Below are 15,798 nucleotides of genomic sequence, written 5' to 3'. Positions count from 1 at the left end.
TGGCACAATCATAGAACCGTTTTTTTTAAGTAATTGCTGAACTGAAGAATAATTAAGTACCCTTATGAAATGTGTTGAACTCAAAACCAGTGCTACTGGTAACCGGTAACCTAGTGGACAGGCAAAACAATAAGTTATATATATCAAAGTTACAATTGCACTGTCCTATGTTTTAAACTGTATGAGAAAGATGAAAACAAAATGGATTGTGTTACGCAAGGTATTTTCAAAATGCAACATTTTTGTAATTTGTCACAAACATGTTTCAAAAATACAATCAGCAATCATAACTTCTTATATACAGGCAATTCTGACAATATCAGTAGTCTTTAAATTACAGCAATAACAAAACATGTCTCACGACATGCAAGTGGCCACATTCATGGCACAAAAGTCATCCTCTTGCAATTATACATTTCATGTATCCCCTTCAATTGGAAAACAGTGGCATATAAAGTGAATGAAGGCAAACAGATACACCCCCCCCCCCCCCCCCCTATTTTGGCACTTAAAAGGTAAGGGATGATGGAATGGAATATACCTGGCTAAGCCTGAATATGGCAAAATGAGTCAATTAAAAATGATCTTTCCTGAACACATTTGACACATTAGAGATGAATGGCCTATTCACATTTTCAATTTAATCGGACACATAACGTGACCTTCTGAAGGAAAGTTCCACGGTAGTTGACGGACAAGGCAGGACTTCCTGGGTCCATGGTCTGCTGAGAGGCACCGAGTGACTTGTAAATGTGCATACTGTATGTACTGTACGCATTACTCTGACAGAGGCACGGCGATGGAGGGACCTTTAGGGTCATCAAAGCGATCCATGGTGTTTAGCTGCATGATCATGTGCAGGCCGTAGAAAAAGATCCACATCATGAGCAGTGAGGTCAGCAGCCCCATCCAAATGCCTGGCGTGAAAAATCCCGAACAGTCGCTTGCATAGGCGAAATTTCCATCCGTCAAGCCAAAGCCCTGAATCTGTATTGTAAAAAAAAAAAAAAACATGACAGCCATTCCGTCAAACCAGTGTTGTTTTCGTCGACTAAAACTAAGACGAAAAATGTTCGTCGACTTTTTTCACTGACTAAAACGAAATAAAAACTAATCTATGATGACTAAAACTAAGACTAAATATACTGACAATTTCGTCAACAAATAAAAACTAGACTAAAATGTTAGTAAGGGACTAGTGGACAAGAGATCCAGTTTTATGCTGGGTTGCATGCTGAAAATAGCAGATATACAATCATCAATCATCAAAGCATGCAACCAAAGTGTAAAATATGTCATTACAACTACATCAAGGCCTGTCAAAACACATTTTAGTCGACTCAACTGTAGATTTAGTCGACTAAAATCGTATGACATTTAGTCGACTAAAACTAGACTAAACACTAGAACATTCCAGGTGACTAAAATGTGACTAAAACTAGGTGAAAACTATTCAAACTAAAACAAAAAAAACACTGCGTCAAACATCACAGCGAGCTATGGGTCACAGATTCAGATATACAACAGATTTGGCATATTTGTACCTGGAATTCAGTGAAATTGACCCTCAAAGTAGTTGTCCCGTTTTGCACCAGCAAACCATCTCCAACGCTCTTCACAGACATACAGCTGAAGGAGTACTCTGCAGGAGTATACATGTGTCTGCTGGAAAAGGTTGCGTTCTGCCCAGCAGTGTTCTGCAGCAGCACTGTGTGCAGGCTGGCCCAGTTCCGTGCAGACACTGGATAAAACTTCTTAGTCATGGAAAACCTTACAGTAGAGAAAATAAGAAAAACTTGTCAAGTGTCACGTTAGTTACAACATATCAACTTAGGTTTATACTGTACATAGACCGTATAGTATATAGACCCGTTAATTGTTGTTTTGGACTTTCTGGAAAAAAAACAACAGTATTGTAGAACAAATACAATGAACAATGCTCATTTGAAGACAAAGCATCAAAGACAACTGCTGCCATCATAAAGATGGATAAAAGTAAAATGTTACCATTTGAATTGAGCTGGCCACTGGCCATTGGCTGGCCCAGACAACGAGGTTGGATTTTATTTTGATAAACCCTGCCTAGGGGTGGGCGATATGGTGATAAATATTGGCAAGACGATACAATGTCTCCACGATGCCTTTTCAGAGATAACATGTATATATATTGCGATACAGTGAATGCACAGTCTATGATTTGCAGTTCTATACCTTAATTTATAATGCACAGTCTATGATTTGCAGTTCTATACCTTAATTTATAATTCTAGCTTGCAAACTCGGACAGCCTCACGGCCTTGAGGCCATCTTTGGAAAATTATATAGCCTTTATCATAGAACACACAACATACAATGATGCTAAATTGCTTTAGGTAAAATTGCTTTTTTTCTTACCTTAGAGTGACCCCATATGATGCGTAAGTGAGGACTAGCCTGAGAAATAAAGACATTATAAATAATTGTACACATCCTTTTGAACAGCAATAAAAATAGTTCTCTCAGTCCTCTGGCCAACCAACACACCCAACATGATACAGCTAGGATAAGTAACAGTGTTAAGTGTTCTCACAATGAGATGGTGTCGTTACACACGGATCCATCTAGAGTCGGGGTCTCTGTAGCAAGGTCAATCCATGTGCCTGCTGTGAAGCTGACAGTGAGATTCTTTGCCCACAGCATAATACAAGGAACATCGGTCACATTGAACATAATGGGGGGTTTCACAGAAGTTTCGGCGGCTTGAAGCAAGGACCGACCCACAGGCGGCATAGACATGGAGGTCTGAGCGATGACCTGGGGAGACAAAAGGATTTCTCTCTCATCCAACATCAAATTGAATGATGTGTGTTTATATACTGTAAACTGCACAGGGGAATATATTACTCGTGAAGGCTGCAGTCCTGTGTAGATAGCAGTGTAGGGGATATTTTTGGCTTCCATGATGCTCTGAACTTTCCCAATAATCTCATCTGTGGACAGACACAAAGTTATAAGTTCCCTGCTGTGTATAACAACTTTAATAACTTTATTTGTATAGCACTTTTCAAAAACAAGTTCACAAAGTGCTAAGTTAGTTCACATACAATACAAAAACAGGCAATTCAAATCAACAATGGAAATTAACAAAAATTACAAAAATTATGAAAAACAAAAAGAGAAAGCAGAAACTAGATGTTCATTCAAGTATGTCACTGTACTGGCAACATTTCAAAAAGAAATGGCCTGATTAAAAGAACACATTTATCAAGAAGGTTTTATTTGCCACTCACTCATACAGGTACAAGCAGCTAAAGTATCATAAGATTATATTTGCAGTCCTATATGACTGAAGTGGTGAATAGATGATGATAGACGCTGGTATTACATTCACATATTAACTTACCATTGTTGCGAAGGACCTCTTTGGGTAACTTAGAGCTGTAAAACAACACACACACTTACAAGTTAAATAAGATAATATATGAGAACATATGATAATAATCCACACCACATGACAGACAGTATTAACAACATATTAATAATTTCCATAACTGGTGCACTGCAGAAAGCATGAAGTCTCACTCAGTATTATAAGGAAGGTTGATGATCAGGAAAGTGCAGCCAGTCGCATTGAGAGGAATGTCTGACAGAGTGTCTGCGTCAACCAGGAGAGGTGAGACACCAAGCTGCTGTTGCAGCAGAGCAGGCACATTGCTGGAACTAGACCATTCCACAGACGGAAGCACCAATGAAGAGGAAGAATGCAGTGCAGCCTAGAAGAAAAATGGATGGACAATGTGGAAAAAAGATCACAAAATAAGATATGAAGAGTTTGTTTTCCTTCATAGATCAATGAACCGATTATGCTTAAACATTGAAAATAGCCGATACTTTACATACTGTTACATCGTTTGAAACTATTAGAAATGAATTTCCTAAAAAGACATACACAAAATAGGGAATGATTATTAACAGATTATTATTATTATTATTTTATATTAACTATTAAATCGATTAGTTAGATTAATTGCCGAACTCCAATATGATCTTAAATGTGTTGAATATGTGTACCAGTTTGAATATATGTACAAGTACAATGGCACAAGTCATAATGAAAACACACCGTACCTCAAGATTTTGAAAAACACTATCCAGCTTGTTTCCAAACACTCCACCAAACACTGTAAAGTCATCTTTGCTTAACTGCATGAAAAAAGGACAGCAAAACATTGGATTGTCGACACAACAAATATGCATACACAAAACAAGGGCACGGAAAGGGGGTATTTTGTGTCACAGTAGTACATTTTGCACATAAGTGAAATTTGTGCACTGTATTACCCCTCCTAATTATTAGGGGCAGTTGGCGCAATTAATACAGTGCCCGGGGAGTAGTTAAGTGTCTTGCTCAAGGACACATGGACCGAATGCTTGAATGATCCACTTTCAATCTGAAAAAGCTTTTGTTTCATAAAAGTCCACCGTAGACATGTTATGAGCTATTTTCTGCTAATAAATTCCGTGCAGGTGATTCTTTTTTAAGTGTTAACGTGTTTAATACAAGCAGATCAGACTTTTCTATTTGGATGAATGGGCTGTCAATGGAGCGTGTTGCAACTCTAGATTCAACCCATTATAAAAATGTAGTGTTGCAAATTGCGACAAGCCAATTAAGGCCCCATGAGAAAGGGAACTGTAGAATGGGAAGTGGAGCTAAAGCTCCCTGTCACACCAGAGTGAGAATACCAGAGTCACTCGTGACTTCTCAGTAACCACACTAGCAACCATGATCTTGACTCACCAACTAATTTTAAGTACATGTGTATAGTTATAAATACCCCTTCAAACTGGAAAAATGAAACCATAATATCTTGTGCAATATCACATAATCTGGTCCAGTCTTTACCTTGTCCTGTAGAAACAGCAGCACAGTGCATGGGGCTGAGTTAAAGGCAGTTTTGATGTACACAACCAATTGATCAGTAGTCGTGATGTGACCGGCTGGTGGCGAGGCCATCGGTGGCAAACTGTGCATGCACAACAAACAAAGTGATCAATAGCGTTGCCTGTCAAATAAATGACTATACTCTTCCTACGGTATTTATGACTCCAACTGAGTACAACAACATATAAGCTTCACTTGTCAGTTGTCAGATAGCATTAGCTTGCGTGGCTTTCATTGGCAACTATGACATGTGTTTCGAACTATGGAGTGGCTCAGTGGAGTCAAACTATCTCGCAATTTAAATTAACAAAGTACAGTATTTACCCGCCGCTGGACCACATTAGGAATGGCACTTGACTCGTACAGCTTCCGATGGCGAATAATGCAAATAAAAGTGCAACAGAAGCCATTGCTCGCACTTCCCTCTGATACTCTGTTCCTGCCATTTTGGTTTTTCCGCAAAGCTAAAGTCATGTGACAGCTGATTGTCATGTGTCCATGGGTGTTTCATGCACCCTGCAGGCGCTTCCTGGCTGCTTCTTTCTACCATTCATCCTCTAAATTAGTTTGGAGCTCTCTACTGTAATTCACATCGCTTTTTACCCCCTAATCTCATCGAAACTAGTTCAAAGTTTCGTGTGTAATAAAGCTTACCCCATGTAACCTGTTGGTTAAAAGTACAACTTGCACCCTCACCCTGTCACTGAAGCCTGAGACCTGTACCTGTAGGCTACTGGCTCGCTGTAGCCATGGGATCATGTAGCAATAATGCCTACGACAAAACAATACATTTCAGCAGCAGCATGCCGTGTTTTGATACTATAATTATAACACTACAGTACAGTGTTATGAATATGATTATCATTTATCAAAGCGTTTGACTCGGAGGCCGACAGTCTGTTCTGTTCTCACTATAGGTGTCACAACAAATGCGCCAAATGTCGCCTACGGCTACGTGACGTTTAATGACGGGGCAAGCTAACCTGGCCGCTGTCCATGGTGCTGATAGTTGGTCCAACGCCTTCTTCTTTCACTATTTAGGAACATGTAGCCTATGTCGCCATATATACCAACTCTTCATATTCCTAATAAACATTGGAATAACCAAACTTGCACTCGAAACAAATCGGATTTTTATTTTATTTTAATTATGACCTCTTGTGAAATAAATAATAGTAACTTATCCATAGACTGTGCTGAACAGGCCTGCGTTCAGTTGAAACAGCTCCCATTCAGCATCCATCCATCCACACAGCTGTGCTGGCGGAGGGATACCCTGCATCCACCAATGCTGCACCTACGTATCTCAACTGGAAAGGATAGAAGGAAGAAGAAAATAGAGAATACTTTGGACTAGACAAAGGATCGTCATATAGTTGCAGATTGTAAAGATCACAGAAACATTTTAGATTGGAATTGAATATGTGCAAAATCACATGATAAAGTATCGTGAGGCTTGGGTCGGCACTTGCCACAGTTGTTTCGGTCTATTGTGTGGCAGGGCTCGGCATGGGAAGAGTGAGAGGATGCGCACTACTTCTCGACGCGACAGAATATTATTCCAGAGTGTTCCACGTTTAAGGCCATCTTTGGTCGTCCTCGCCGGTGACAGTGTGTGGACTGTGGACTGTATTCCACTGATCATTAATGCCTAATGATAAATGAACACCATTTAACTTAAAGAGAGACATTTAATACACCCGAGCAAAGAAAAGGAGCCAATTCGCTTTGTGGACTCACTTGTATTCTTCCCTTGTAGCCTACCCTTCAATTTCGCAAGGCAAAAGAGGGCGAGACAGGAGAGGCGGTGATACAACATGGATGAGGAATATGATGTGATCGTTTTGGGCACCGGACTCACAGTAAGTAATCATGCACTGTTTTGCACTGTACGAAAGATTCATTGTAAGCTGCAGATCTATATATATATATTTTTTTTATTTTTTTACTTTCAAATGAATGACTTGTGGCCTGGGCCTGCATGCTGCTACCAAAGTAGTCCACAAGTGAATGGCTCCTGCATCCCTGTGTGTTTGTGACATTTAAACATAATATCAATAATACAAAGTCAAAACAGTTATAATTTCGAATAGATCATTCGTATTCATATATTTAAAGATGTCATGGTTTAAAGTTGACGATCACACCGTGCACTGCTCTTCTACTGTACACGCTGAATAGCATCTTAGGCGTAACCCATAATGTGACGGTTCCTTCTGCACAGACAGGCCTCCATTCTAACGTTTGCGCAGGCCTGAGAATGCATGGTTTTATTAAATGACTGATCCTTTCCGTGGTCAAAGTCGGCTACAGAGCATTGTGTCCGGAAAATAAGTTGACATAGCCTCCTTATAGTAATTCCTATAAAAATGTAATATTTTTTTAAAACATTTGTCATGTATAGCCTAGCTACTACAGTACTACTTTAGATTCCGTTATGCATATCATAACTTGTCAATGCATACATGTATAGGCTAGCTGTTTATTATTGCATTATTTGATTGCGCTTATTTCATTGGCACAACCTTTTTAAAATAGAGAGATGGTTATATTATTTATTATTATTATTGTTATTATTATTATTATTATTATTATTATAGAAGATCGCATGGCTTGACTGTTCGAGTTGCACATGCGCACACCCTGTCCCATGTCCTCCCTTCTGCACTACTATCTCTGTCTGCCTATAAATGTCTATACGTTGTTGTTGTTTTCTTGTTGTTTTTACCAAATTGCCTGGTGCATTTCTGTCTCTTTTTATATCTATTTAGAGTTTACATTAATTATTGACTTTATTGTGAAGGAATGTATTCTGTCTGGGATCATGTCGGTCAATGGGAAGAAGGTGCTGCACATGGACAGGAACCCATACTATGGTGGAGAGAGCTCTTCCATTACCCCTCTGGAGGAAGTAAGGACACTGTTTGCAATATTGTGGGATCTATAAAAACAAAAACAGTCAATGTATATTATGTCTTGAATTCTACTGATCAAATACCTGTTCCTTTGAGTTTCTATTGCTAACTCTCATTTATGGAACAAAGGTTGTTTTACAAGATTCTGTAATATCTTTTGTGTTCCATATAGCTATACAAGCGCTTCGACCTTCCGGATAGCCCTCCTGAGTCAATGGGCAGAGGGAGAGACTGGAACGTTGACCTCATCCCCAAGTTTCTTATGGCCAATGGTCAGTCTCGCATGAAAACGTGTTTTAGGATAATTAGGGCAGGGTCACTGCACTTTTATTCATGAGGGCGGATTCTGTCAATACATTTCAATGGGAATCCGCAAATGTCAGCAAACCACATTGGCAGAGTCTGCCAATAGGATTGGTAGAATGAAAGTAGGATAGGTAGAATAAAAGTAGGATAGGTAGAATAAAAATGCGGTGTGACCCTCAGAATAGTGTCATCAAGTTCTCAGGCTTTGGTCACTATATCCCTATGAAAATATTGTTGCAAAAAGTATAGAAATGTAAATATGAGTGAGCATTCGCTGTTTTTTATATTTTAGTTAAAACAAATGTAAACATATTGTTGATGGATGTTGATTAAAAAAAAAGCTATGACAAAGCAGCAAAATTCGAATAAAACCAACATAACTGTTATTCGTGTGTAAACTCAGGCCAGCTTGTGAAGATGCTGCTCTACACAGAGGTGACGCGGTACCTGGACTTCAAAGTAGTAGAGGGTAGCTTTGTCTACAAAGGAGGGAAGATCTACAAGGTGCCATCAACTGAGACTGAGGCTCTAGCTTCAAGTAAGCTAACGGGACACGTGCCATTACAAATTGTGATCTTAGATAGGCTACAGATATTGTATTTAAAGTTCATCTTTGGAAAAAATATTTGTAGAAAGATAAAAAAATAATTCCACCTTGCCTTTCTCTGGACTCAGATCTCATGGGGATGTTTGAGAAGCGAAGGTTCCGGAAGTTCTTAGTCTTTGTCGCCAACTTTGATGAGAATGACCCAAAAACCTTTGAGGGAGTGGACCCCAAAACAACAGATATGAGGGACGTATACAAGAAGTTTGACCTCGGGCAGGATGTCATCGACTTCACCGGCCACGCCCTCGCCCTCTACAGGACAGACGAGTAAGAGCAACAAATATGACTTAATGTTTTTCTTAATCTAATCTAATCATGTTTTGAATACCTAATAACCAATAAAGACATTATACTTAATACCTTTTGTATTGTAAATGTGATTACATTATTATTCATATTATTATTATTGCTGGTATTGCTTATTGTCCTTTAGAGTACTAATCAGATTACTGTTTTTACTTGAGAGTTGATCTCAAGTGATGACAATGGTTGACATGGTTAAATGATTCACTTTATTCTAGCTGTTGTGTCCAATAATATAATAATAATAATGAGAGCTAACTTTTTTATTTTATCTTCAATACCGGTAATATTTATTGATCATTGTCTCTTGCTGTTCTCTACCTTCCAACAGCTACCTTGACGTTCCCTGCTTGGAGACGATCAATCGTATTAAACTGTATAGTGAATCCCTGGCACGATATGGCAAGAGCCCATACCTCTATCCTCTGTATGGTCTAGGGGAGCTGCCACAAGGGTTTGCCAGGTTTGTTCATGTCTTTTAAATTGATTCCTACAACAGCACTTTATAGTACAGAGAGCATTCAGACTTTCTTCTGTAAATCTCAATAAATGCCATGGTATGATTTAATATATTTTTCCCCACACACTTGCCCTGTAGGTTAAGTGCAATCTACGGTGGAACTTACATGCTGAACAAGCCAGTCGAAGAGATTGTGATGGAAGACGGCCATGTGGTGGGGGTGAAATCCGAGGGCGAGGTATATTACAAAGTTTTATATGTTTCATTTTGTAGTGAGCATTTTCTTCATTATCCAATTGCCTAATCCATCTTTAATTTGAAAAAAATGAAAGGGGGTACTTTTTCACAATACATTTGCACATAATGTGAAATTTGTCCTTTGCTTTTGATTAACGGTAATGCACCTTTCATGGCATCACATTCACACACTTTCACCGCTGTTGGAGGCAAACAAGCAAGGCACTTACCTGCTTGTTGGGAGTAGTTAAGACAGGATAAAATAATATGAACCTTTCTTGATACGGGATGGAAATTCAGGTGTCATAGCAGCAATAGTAGCAAGGTTGAAACATAGGAAAGGTTAAGTGTAAAAGTGAAAAAACAAACAACTTAGGTTTAGGCCAATGACTCTTTTTTTTTTTTTTTTTTTTAAGATATTTTTTTGCGGCTTACGCCTTTATTGATTTTTTAAGGGATAGAAAGTAGGCTGACAGGAAACGGGAGAGAGATGGGGGGATGACATGCGGTAAAGGCCGTGTCGGGTCCGGGAGTCGAACCCGCGGCACACCGCGACTGGATCACCAGTCCGGTGCCCAGACCGTTACGCTACGGCCTGGGCCGGCCAATGACTCTTGACAGATGCTCTACTTCCTGAGCCACTGCTGCCCAAATTAAAATAATACCTCATCTCTATGTCTTTATTGGTAGGCATACACGTACATACATGCATCCATCAACGTTCTCGTGATTTTCCAACTGAAAGCACCCCATATTGGCCTTATGGTGATTTTAGCACACAAAGGGCCACTATAGGGACAATAAGTATGTAAGTAAGTAAGCCTTGCCAAGCTCATAGGACAGTAGTATCTCCTGTTTCTGTAGCGTGAGGCAGCTTGATGTACAGATACAACCTCTGGACATGATGCTAGTATGTTGCAGGGACAAGCGGGGAGGCATTGGGTCCCATTCTTTATTGTGTTTGGTATGACAAGCCAGGGGATCAAACCCTGACCTCCCAATATCAGGCGGGCACTCTAAACTCAATGCCACTGAGGTGGTTACGGGCTATGGCCTTGGGGAATACTTGAAACCCAACCAGAAATTGGAGGATCAGACTGCAAAGGGTCATGTTCAGGATGGGACAGAAAAAAACGTGTTTGCATCGATCAACACACAAACTGACTAGACTAGAGCCACATATTATGCACTGAGAAGGTCAAGACATTTTTTGAGATTGACATATTGCTCTCTGCCCCCCATCGCTGTGCAGGTGGCTCGTTGTAAGCAGCTCATCTGTGACCCCAGCTACATTCAGGATCGTGTGCGCAAGTCAGGTCAGGTGATCCGTGTGATCTGTATCCTCAGCCACCCCATCAAAAGCACTAACGACGCCAACTCCTGCCAGATTATCATCCCTCAGAATCAGGTCAACCGCAAATCAGGTGAGCGCCAGTCTATTCTGCACATCAAAGATCTGCTTAGAAAATCCCAGATTGGAGAAGATTTGCATATGGCTGCAGTATGGGCTATAGGGTTATAGGGTTAACAAACAGAATTGTGAAAGAAAGAACAATTTGTTTAATTAAAAAGAAAAGAAAAAGTCACACCCGTGTGAACCGAGTGGTGCAACTCCCCTCTCTCCCCCCCCCCCCCTCTCTCTCTCTCTCTCTCTCTCTCTCTCTCTCTCTCTCTCTGTTTCTGGAAAACAGCGCCCCTACTGGTACTCATTATACTGGTGCTCATTAACGTCACATAGGTGAACACATAGACACGGACATTGCTGTTCCTTGGAGTGGTTGCACCACTCAAAAATAGAATATGAGCAAATGGGACTACAAAGTTTGATATGCCATTGTGCTGTAGTTAGCTTTGCAATATTCCTCTGAAATGACTTTCTCTTCCCACCTCCCCTGTTGTCCATGGCACACTGCAGACATCTATGTGTGTATGGTCTCCTATGCTCACAATGTGGCGGCTCAAGGGAAATACATTGCCATCGTCAGCACCACGGTGGAGACCAGTGAGCCAGAGACTGAGGTGGAGCCGGCGCTGGAGCTGCTGGAACCCATCGACCAGAAGTCTGTTCATTCTGTCTCTGTTATCACTATACCTCTGTTCACCTTTTTGCTCAATCTAGATCTAAGTAGATAACCAAACCAAACTGACCGTAAATCATTAAAGGTGGTTAAAATCTGGTGACATTTAAGTGATGTGATTTAGTCAGCGAACTCTGGTAATCTGTCACTATGATTAATCAGTTTTCTTCTTTTGGCAGGATGGTGGCCATTAGTGACCTTTATGAGCCCACAGATGATGGCACTGAGAGCCAGGTGAGTGAAACTGATCTAATAGTGTTTGCAGGCTACATTCAGAGCTCCGTGTTGTAAAGCGGTGAGAAATGCAGAAATGTGCTTTTTAACTGATATGTAGGCCTACTGTAGGTGTGGTTTGAGATAATACTTTGCACTTTTTATCTGCAGAAATAGGTGGTATATTGAACTGCCAATGTTTCAGGTGCTAAATCTCAGTTCTCTTTCCCAGTGGTTGAAAATCAAAAGTTGCAGGACGTCTCTTACTTGAGTTAATGTTAGATATTGGGTCGCCATAGTCCCTCCACCTGACCACTGCCCATTACATAGACTTGTCAAACCCCACTTGTTAAAACAAGTGGGGTTTGACAGGGAGAAATCTAAACGTACCATTGATCACCCTTTTAAGGGAATGCAAAGACGAGAATATTAATCTATGCTATGCCTGCATTTCCGTCTTGTCCAGATTTTTGCCTCGCGGGCCTATGATGCCACCACTCACTTTGAGACCACCTGCAATGACATCAAGGACATCTACAAACGCATGACCGGGAGCGACTTTGACTTTGAGAACATGAAACGCAAACAGAATGATGTGTTTGGGGAGGATGAGCAGTGAGTCAATTGAGGGCCCTCAGTGAGAGGGAAGGGGCCGGGAGATGAGGGAGTAGGAAAGGTTAAAGAAGGAGCAGAGCCTGTTAAGAGGGGCAGTGTCAACCGAAAGGTGGATTTAAACATTGTACTAAATTTAAAGAATATGTAATAATAAATGCGGGTGAGAGAACAGAGACAGTGTGAGAAAGTCAAGGGTGTGGATTTGGCTCTGTCTGCCTTAAATCATCTGCCTCCTTTTCTTCATGTCCCTCTCTCTCCTTACACACACTCCAACACACACACGGTCACGCACGCACGCACGCATGCACGCACGCACGCACACACACACAACACACACACACACACACACACACACACACACACACACACTCACACAGTGTTCCAGTACTCACGCTCCCTATCTCGTCACTGAAAAGCAGGGTTGATACGGTCTTTCATTCCATTGTAGGATCTATAATCATGTCTTAGCTATTATCATTAATAGAGGTGAACCTACTAATTGTTGTTGCAATGTAAAACAAAAGCCTTTCATCCTTTCTATAATGTCTTTCTTCCTCATATCAGAGGGTGTGCGGGACAGGAACATGAGCGAAGGACATGGAAAAGGCTGAATTAGGAACTCTGACATGAGAGAATTTTAATAGCTTATTGTGTGGAACTCCATCTTCTGGAGAAATCACCTCTAACTTGACATGCATGCATCTTTTTACACATTAGTATTGTACATAGGATATAACGACACTGCGAAAGAAGGCTGGGCCATTCCACGCATAATTCCATTTCAACCCTGCTTTCACCTTTCTCTTACTTGATCTTTTACCTGTGTTATTTCAATAGACTCTGCTCCTTTTTGGCAAAAAGTTCTTGGCAAAAAACCCCCAAAAAAAAACAAATGTGATGAGAAGTTATATATAAATGGGCTGTTCTGTCAACTGTCAACTGATGTCTGATAGTGCTCACTTTGCAATGCTGTTGTCGTTCCACAGGCAAGCTAACCGGTGGCTAATACTGTAACTGTCATCCCCCCCCCCCCCCCCCCCCAGACGGTTTTGTTGTTTTCCTCTGTTGCGTGATGTTGACCTTTCTCATTTGAATATTTTTACTTTCTAACATTTTAAATTATTGAAGAGTTTTATTTCTATATATGTGGTGCATGTGTCACTTGCTGAAGTTATGAAGTTTACAGATTTGAGGTGGAAACTGTGGTCTGGGTATATACTCTGCTTGAACATTAGTAAGGGAATGTCAGGCAAAAGAAGCATGGAGAGGGGCTGCCTTGAGTGTCGCTGGTCTGTGAGACGTTCTTTGTGAAGGGAGTGTTCTTTGGAAGATTTAGGAATGTGTGATGGATGGGCAAACAAAAAAGACGATTACAGATTTTGCTTGTTGAGATGTTCGGGAGGATGCCAAGGAGCTAAAGTATGTATGTTGTTTGATTTTATATCAGGAAAGGAAGAGGAGAGGATAATGACTGAATTTTTTGGCTCATAGTGAAAGCACCAGATTGCGTCTTGGTTGTTTCAGCCCTTGTGTAACCAACCTTGTATAACGTCATGCAGATAGTCATACCTTGAAGAACTAAGCCCTGTGAATAAATCCTGGACAAATATCACAGATACATTGTGGGGAAAACGCTGGACACTCATAATAACCCAAAACACTTTTAGTATGTCAGAAGTCCTAAGGCTACATTTTAAAAGTGCCACCCCACAAGAATGAACCAATATACTTTTATTTGGTTTTAGCCTTAATTTGGGGTTTTATCTAATATGTATGGGATTTCTCAAAAGTTATTTTAACAAACCGTTAGCTGCAGATCAGTCCTGTGCCAATAAAATTATTGCTGGCTAATCACAGGAACACATGTGCTGACCATTAAACACAAGTATACCATTATGTTCTTTAGCAGAGCTGACTGAAAGCAATAGAAAGGAAATTCTCGTCCATCGACTTTGGGCCTATCATTCATTACATGTCTGAGTCAAGGTAACCCTCTGTATCTCTGCACTATTATACACTTACAGACAGATTGATCTGTGGCTTGGCTTGTTGCGTTTTTGAAAATGTACTTTTTGCTTCAACCTTTCCCTTTCGAGCACTAAGCACAGTAAAGTCCTCAGTGTTCATTTGAGGATTTCACAGTGCAAGGTTGAAGCAATTCCATGTTGAGTTTACCTGTCATTACCAATCCCTTAACAACTCTGAACTAAGTTAATACGTGTTTGGGGTGTTTACGTGTCTTATTGTGATGTTCTATTTATTTGAATTTCACTGATGTACCGGTGAAAGGTTTACGTCAAATGCTGAATATGCTATGCTATTAGTTTATGTTATAACTGATAAAATGGAACTCAAAAGTGATGCACACCGACACTATTTGTTTTTTTGTTGTTTGTTGTTATTTGCTGTGTCATGTGTTACATTTACCATATTTAGTGATCATTCCAGTGTTGCTTTATGGTTTTATATGATCATAGAATTCTGATTTAGACAGAAGGATAATGGCATCAGCCTCCGTCACGAAGCTGAATTCAAAGATCTTTACCAGTCTAAATAATCAACATACTTACCTACATATAACTGTCTATTCACAACACGTTCACACTGTGTGCATAGTTGAAAGTATGCTCTTTATCCTGGAACCATGTTATTTGAAAATAACTGGAACACTGTTTACTCTTATTGTCTGTGGTTATATTTGAAATGTCCCTCCTTTTCTCACCATCAGATACTGTCTCTTCTCTTTTTTTTTATTCATCTAAAACAAAAGCCTACTGTGTGTGGTTGTACTGTTTTAATTTCTATCCAGTTTGGCCTTTGACAACGACTATTGACAATATCCCTTGAAATTGACAAAAAATAGTTCAGGCTGAGTAGTAGACAACTTACAGTCCTTTGTTTGATCACTAGTATATGAACAATGCCTAATGTCTTGTGTAACAAATAAAATGAATTAAACCATGAATGAAATGATAGAAAAATAAAAAGCACATGGGCAAACCTGGAACATCCCTAACAGCTGATTCCTCTAGTTATTTGTTTTATGAAAATGTAAAATAACTGCACAGTCTTTTGGATTGTCTATACATAATACAATACATACATTACATTCATACTCTATATACATTTGATCTTAAAAA

The 15,798-nt window shown here is 40.0% G+C and overlaps 2 protein-coding genes across 2 annotated transcripts; one reads left to right on the top strand and one right to left on the bottom strand.

The window, feature by feature from the left end:
* Nucleotides 1-221: 221 nt before the first annotated feature.
* Nucleotides 222-5,375, bottom strand: LOC310861610 (V-type proton ATPase subunit S1-like). The gene is made up of 10 exons (XM_083769129.1): nucleotides 5,249-5,375; nucleotides 4,886-5,006; nucleotides 4,108-4,182; nucleotides 3,562-3,752; nucleotides 3,383-3,417; nucleotides 2,884-2,969; nucleotides 2,570-2,793; nucleotides 2,395-2,433; nucleotides 1,545-1,770; nucleotides 222-987 (listed from the first exon to the last, which is right to left on the bottom strand). The coding sequence occupies exons 1-10, from the start codon at nucleotides 5,368-5,370 to the stop codon at nucleotides 778-780; spliced, it is 1,329 nt and encodes a 442-aa protein (XP_083625255.1). The 5' UTR covers nucleotides 5,371-5,375; the 3' UTR covers nucleotides 222-777.
* Nucleotides 5,376-6,298: 923 nt separating this feature from the next.
* gdi1 (GDP dissociation inhibitor 1) lies at nucleotides 6,299-15,674 on the top strand. Its single transcript, XM_083769955.1, has 11 exons — nucleotides 6,299-6,786; nucleotides 7,728-7,835; nucleotides 8,012-8,111; nucleotides 8,549-8,683; nucleotides 8,821-9,019; nucleotides 9,387-9,518; nucleotides 9,654-9,753; nucleotides 11,005-11,176; nucleotides 11,668-11,812; nucleotides 12,010-12,064; nucleotides 12,510-15,674. The coding sequence occupies exons 1-11, from the start codon at nucleotides 6,742-6,744 to the stop codon at nucleotides 12,660-12,662; spliced, it is 1,344 nt and encodes a 447-aa protein (XP_083626081.1). The 5' UTR covers nucleotides 6,299-6,741; the 3' UTR covers nucleotides 12,663-15,674.
* Nucleotides 15,675-15,798: the final 124 nt, after the last annotated feature.

This window comes from Protomyctophum parallelum, assembly GCF_964188405.1.
Source record: "Protomyctophum parallelum genome assembly, chromosome: 7".
Taxonomy (NCBI): domain Eukaryota; kingdom Metazoa; phylum Chordata; class Actinopteri; order Myctophiformes; family Myctophidae; genus Protomyctophum; species Protomyctophum parallelum.
This window is presented reverse-complemented; position numbering and strand designations above follow the sequence as displayed.

What these genes read in the sequence shown, in the direction of transcription:
- LOC310861610 (XM_083769129.1), bottom strand. Translation starts at nt 5,370, where the DNA reads ATGGCAGGAACAGAGTATCAGAGGGAAGTGCGAGCAATGGCTTCTGTT. An exon ending in TGCTGTTTCTACAGGACAAG is followed by an intron (nt 4,183 to 4,885) that starts GTAAAGACTGGA and finishes TTTTTCATGCAG; the next exon opens with TTAAGCAAAGATGACTTTAC. An exon ending in CAGGACTGCAGCCTTCACGA is followed by an intron (nt 2,794 to 2,883) that starts GTAATATATTCC and finishes TTGTCTCCCCAG; the next exon opens with GTCATCGCTCAGACCTCCAT.
- gdi1 (XM_083769955.1), top strand. Translation starts at nt 6,742, where the DNA reads ATGGATGAGGAATATGATGTGATCGTTTTGGGCACCGGACTCACA. An exon ending in CTGCCACAAGGGTTTGCCAG is followed by an intron (nt 9,519 to 9,653) that starts GTTTGTTCATGT and finishes CTTGCCCTGTAG; the next exon opens with GTTAAGTGCAATCTACGGTG. An exon ending in TCAGGTCAACCGCAAATCAG is followed by an intron (nt 11,177 to 11,667) that starts GTGAGCGCCAGT and finishes GGCACACTGCAG; the next exon opens with ACATCTATGTGTGTATGGTC.